The sequence below is a fragment of the Glycine soja genome, chromosome 13 (assembly GCF_004193775.1).
Source record: "Glycine soja cultivar W05 chromosome 13, ASM419377v2, whole genome shotgun sequence".
Classification (NCBI taxonomy): Eukaryota; Viridiplantae; Streptophyta; class Magnoliopsida; order Fabales; family Fabaceae; genus Glycine; species Glycine soja.
In genome coordinates, this window is record NC_041014.1 from 25,271,722 (window position 1) to 25,275,846 (window position 4,125).

Consider the following 4,125-nt stretch of genomic DNA (forward strand, 5'->3'; position numbering starts at 1 on the left):
ATATGTATATTTCTTAGTGACACTACAAGTTTTATTTTATTTATATATGGAAACTGAATTACTCTATATTTATATTTATTTTAATTCGATGCAACTATTTAGTATTTTCTGACTATTGCATTTTGCTTTAAAAAATAGTATAAGATGTTTTTATTATTTATAAGTAACGACAAAAAAAAATGACGCGTATTTCTAAAATAAATTAAATTAAAGCGTTTTTAAGTAATATTTTTAATTTAAAATTTGAGGTGTTACAACGGGTGTCATCAGACTCATTAGGTTAGAGACTAATTTCGTTTACAATATGTGACTGTCGTTGGTTTAAGAAAATCTTGCATACGATAGAAATCAAACACGAGTTCTCTTATTAAATGGTTTATTCTTTCACATGTAAACGCAATAAGATCTTATACCACTACATCAATCTTATGAGTTAAAAATAAGGTTCTTTTATTTTAGTGAAAGATTTATTTGTATGATAAAATTAAAATTATATTTCACGGCTCAAATTAGATAGTTTTTCATCTACTCTTAATCAAGTTAAGTTCTCGCATCCGCATGGGCACATAGAAGTTACAAGACCCCTCCTCCTCATTGTGGAGGACTTTCTTGATGGCTTGTTGAGGGTATCCTCTCCATGACTCCCAGAGTCTCAATGGTTTACACCCTCCAATGTAAATATTTTTGGAAAAAAGAAAGAGGATTAAATAAGTTTTCCTTAATTCTATATTTGTTTCTCTTTTTTAATCTCGGAGAGTATGCATAAGGCGTAATCATGACACATATAGTGTGTTTAAGTAAGCATTCTTGATTTTGAATTATCTTAACTTTGTAAAATTAATTTTGATAGAAATTAAACAAACTAAAATTATTTTACTGTATATAATAGTAAAATATAATATAAAATTATCACCTTAAAACAAGTCATATAATTTCACTTTTTTGTCAAGTATGTTTTTTAAGTTAATTCTATGCTAGTTGCACTTTGATTATAGTTCCCATATTTTTAAATTATGGAACCTTATTCACTAAAAGGTGGACATATTTTTTAATCTCTATATAGAGATGTTTACATTGGTGAACAATGGGTGAAGTAAAATCATTCTCGAAACTGATTCATTAACTTTTATCCACCTGATTATGAATGAATTCCCAAAGTCTCATCCCCATGCTATTTTTATGTCTTACCCTCAACAATCTTAACTTCTCTATGCAGCAGGTACCTTGTTCTAGTTTCAAATTATTGGCAGCCAGTCACCACGAGAACTGAACCATTTTCGCCAATAATATTTTTGTCCAATCGTGTATATTGTTGCATGGGATGTCGCCTGTGGGTGTCAGCATGCAATTTGAAATTAGAGAGATGAAAAGATGGGTTAGTGTTAAGGGCAATGTGAAAAAAACTGATAATTCTAAGTGGATATTTTAAATGATATAATATATTTTTATTGGTGGGACATGAATTGAGACACATTTCACATTTGTGAGACTAATGATTAGAATGGTGATGTTACTGATTTAGTGATCCTGCATTCGTGTCACCTGATTTAGTTTACAGCCTTATGACAGATGCTTTTGGCACTATTTTTATCCGCTTGTAGTTGTCTTTATTTTTCTCTATGATAAAAAATAAATGGCTTATTCGAGGTTTTAACATAGGCCCCAATTTTTAATTACTCAATTTTAATATTCATATATTTTTCCTGATTATGCACTTTTTAGTTTTTATATCATTAACTTGATGACAAACATATTTATGAAATAATTAAAAATACAAATAAAATTATTAATTCCAAAACATAAACACAAATAAAATATCTTGCTAAAAAAACATCTTTAAAGACATTGACTAAAAACACAGTATATAACATCTAATGATATTGAATAAATTATTTAAATCATTACTTTTCCATAACCCCGTAGTTTGCATGTAGAAGAAAATTTGTCATTGTCTTTTTTTTTTTTTTTTTTAAACATTTGTTTCACTCTCGATCCGCACCTCAAAGAATTCACATTCAGATCACTTTCCAAGCTGCAATTAGTTTCTGATTTTATTCCTTTTTCTAAATGCACCTCATACAGAATTCACATTCAACCCATTTCCAAATTAACCTCTGATTGCGTTCCAAATTGCAATTAGTTGCTGATTTGGATATAGAATATTCAATTTTTATTTTATCAAATTCAATTTAATTTCATATTAATTCACTCCACCCTCTATCTTATTTCATTTATAAGCTACTAAAGTTCCCTATGCTTGCTTACCCCTTTCGCACCATGATTTTATGATAAATAATTATATCATACTTATTTTTGAATGTGTAAATCGTTATCAAATTTATTTTTGAAAGATAAAAATTTAAAATTTAATTGCTAAAATGAAAAAAAGTACAACAAATTTATCTAACCGTTAACAATTTCATTCATTATCGTTAATGAAAGAGTATATATGATACCAAGGATGAATTTGTCATTATTCAACACATGGTTCAACACAAATTCATCCTTAAATGTGTCAAATAAACTCTTTCATGAAAGATAAAAAATCAAGATAAACAGATCAATAAATTTATTATATTTTTTTATAATATAGTTTAAATTTTCATGGCAATATAAGGTATTCTGTCTCAACATAACACAATTACAATTAGAAACACATTAACCACATTCTCATAAATACCAGTAATACAAAGGTATAACTCAAAAAGACACGACAATATGGCAAATAACAAAATTACGATCCAACCTTAAAATTAGACAAATGGTTTGGCAACCCCTACAAATCACCACTCCATCACAAAATTACTCAAAATTCCAACAATGTTATATCATTTACCAACCAGCACTCTTAAGTCTTAACTACCATACTATTTCTATGACTCAATTTCCTTTATCCTTGTAAAAAAAAAACCAAAATTGCCGAAAACAAAAACAACATAATCGAAACAAATAAAAAAAACACTGAAATTTCACTAACGTCAATGAAGAGGAACCTCAACATCTCCATCAGAAATTTCCTGCTGCAGATCCTTGGGGTCCTTCCCATCCACGGTGCACCCAACCGAAACACAAGTCCCGAGAATCTCCTTGATGGTCCCACTAAGATCCTTCGCCATGGAGCGCGGGCTCATCACCCTAGCGATCTCAACCACGTCGTCGAGGGAGATGTTCCCATTGTGCTTGATGTTCTTCGTCTTCTTCCTGTCCCTTTCGGGTTCCTTCAGCGCCTTGATGACCAGCGCGGCGGCGGATGGCACCACCGTCACTTTCGCCTGCCGGTTCTGCACGGTTAGCTTCACCGTCACGCGGAGGCCCTTCCAGTCCTTCGCGGTTTCCTTCGCAATATCCTCTCCGATCTTCTTTGGGGAGAGTCCCAAGGGACCGATCTTCGGGGCGAGAGAACTCGCCGCGCCGACCTCGCCGCCGGTGACTCGGACGAACACGTCCACCACCTGCGAGGGATCGAACTTCGGTGGCATCACGTACCACTGTTGTTTTTTTTTTTCTTTTCTCTTTGGGTGTGAATTAGGGTTTTGCAGGGAGAGGATAAGAGTGGATTGGGACTTGGAAATATAAAGTTGTTAGTTAGGGTTTTGTTTTGTGGCTTGGGCTTGTGGGCTTTCTGGGTCCGAATGGGTTCGTGTTGTGGCCCAACCCGTTTGGAATGGGATTATCGATTGCGTAGAGTTGGGCTCTGTTTTTGTGGGGCTGATACGAGTATACAGACGATTCTTCTCTTTCAAGCATAATGAAAATTTTAATTTTGTATCCAAAGTGTAATTTTGGAATGAAAAGATTAAATGTGTGTTTGATTTTTATTCTTAAAAATTATCTTTTGTTAATAAAATAAAGAGATATTTCTTGTCACGAATTATATAATGTGAAAACTTTCATGAATATTTAGATTCTTTTGTTAAACTTTAAGAGAGATTTGATTGTGTCAGAGAAAAAAAAATAAGTATATAATTATAATAATAAATATTATTATTATTATGAAGGGTATTACTTCTAAATATTGGTCTTTGGTGCCATGGTGTACAAAATCGCCTACTTCTACGACGATGAGTTTTCCTTTCTTCCTCTTTTAATGAGTTTTTATTTCTTCCTCTTTTATTTACTTTCATA

General features: G+C 32.2%; 1 protein-coding gene across 1 annotated transcript; it reads right to left on the reverse strand.

Annotated features, from left to right (window-relative positions):
• Positions 1-2,641: 2,641 nt before the first annotated feature.
• On the reverse strand, positions 2,642-3,560 carry LOC114382810 (60S ribosomal protein L12-like). The gene has a single exon (XM_028342437.1). It carries the CDS (start codon positions 3,477-3,479, stop codon positions 2,979-2,981), a length of 501 nt encoding a protein of 166 aa, XP_028198238.1. The 5' UTR covers positions 3,480-3,560; the 3' UTR covers positions 2,642-2,978.
• Between the last annotated feature and the right edge of the window lie 565 nt (positions 3,561-4,125).

What these genes read in the sequence shown, in the direction of transcription:
- LOC114382810 (XM_028342437.1), bottom strand. Translation starts at nt 3,479, where the DNA reads ATGCCACCGAAGTTCGATCCCTCGCAGGTGGTGGACGTGTTCGTCCGA.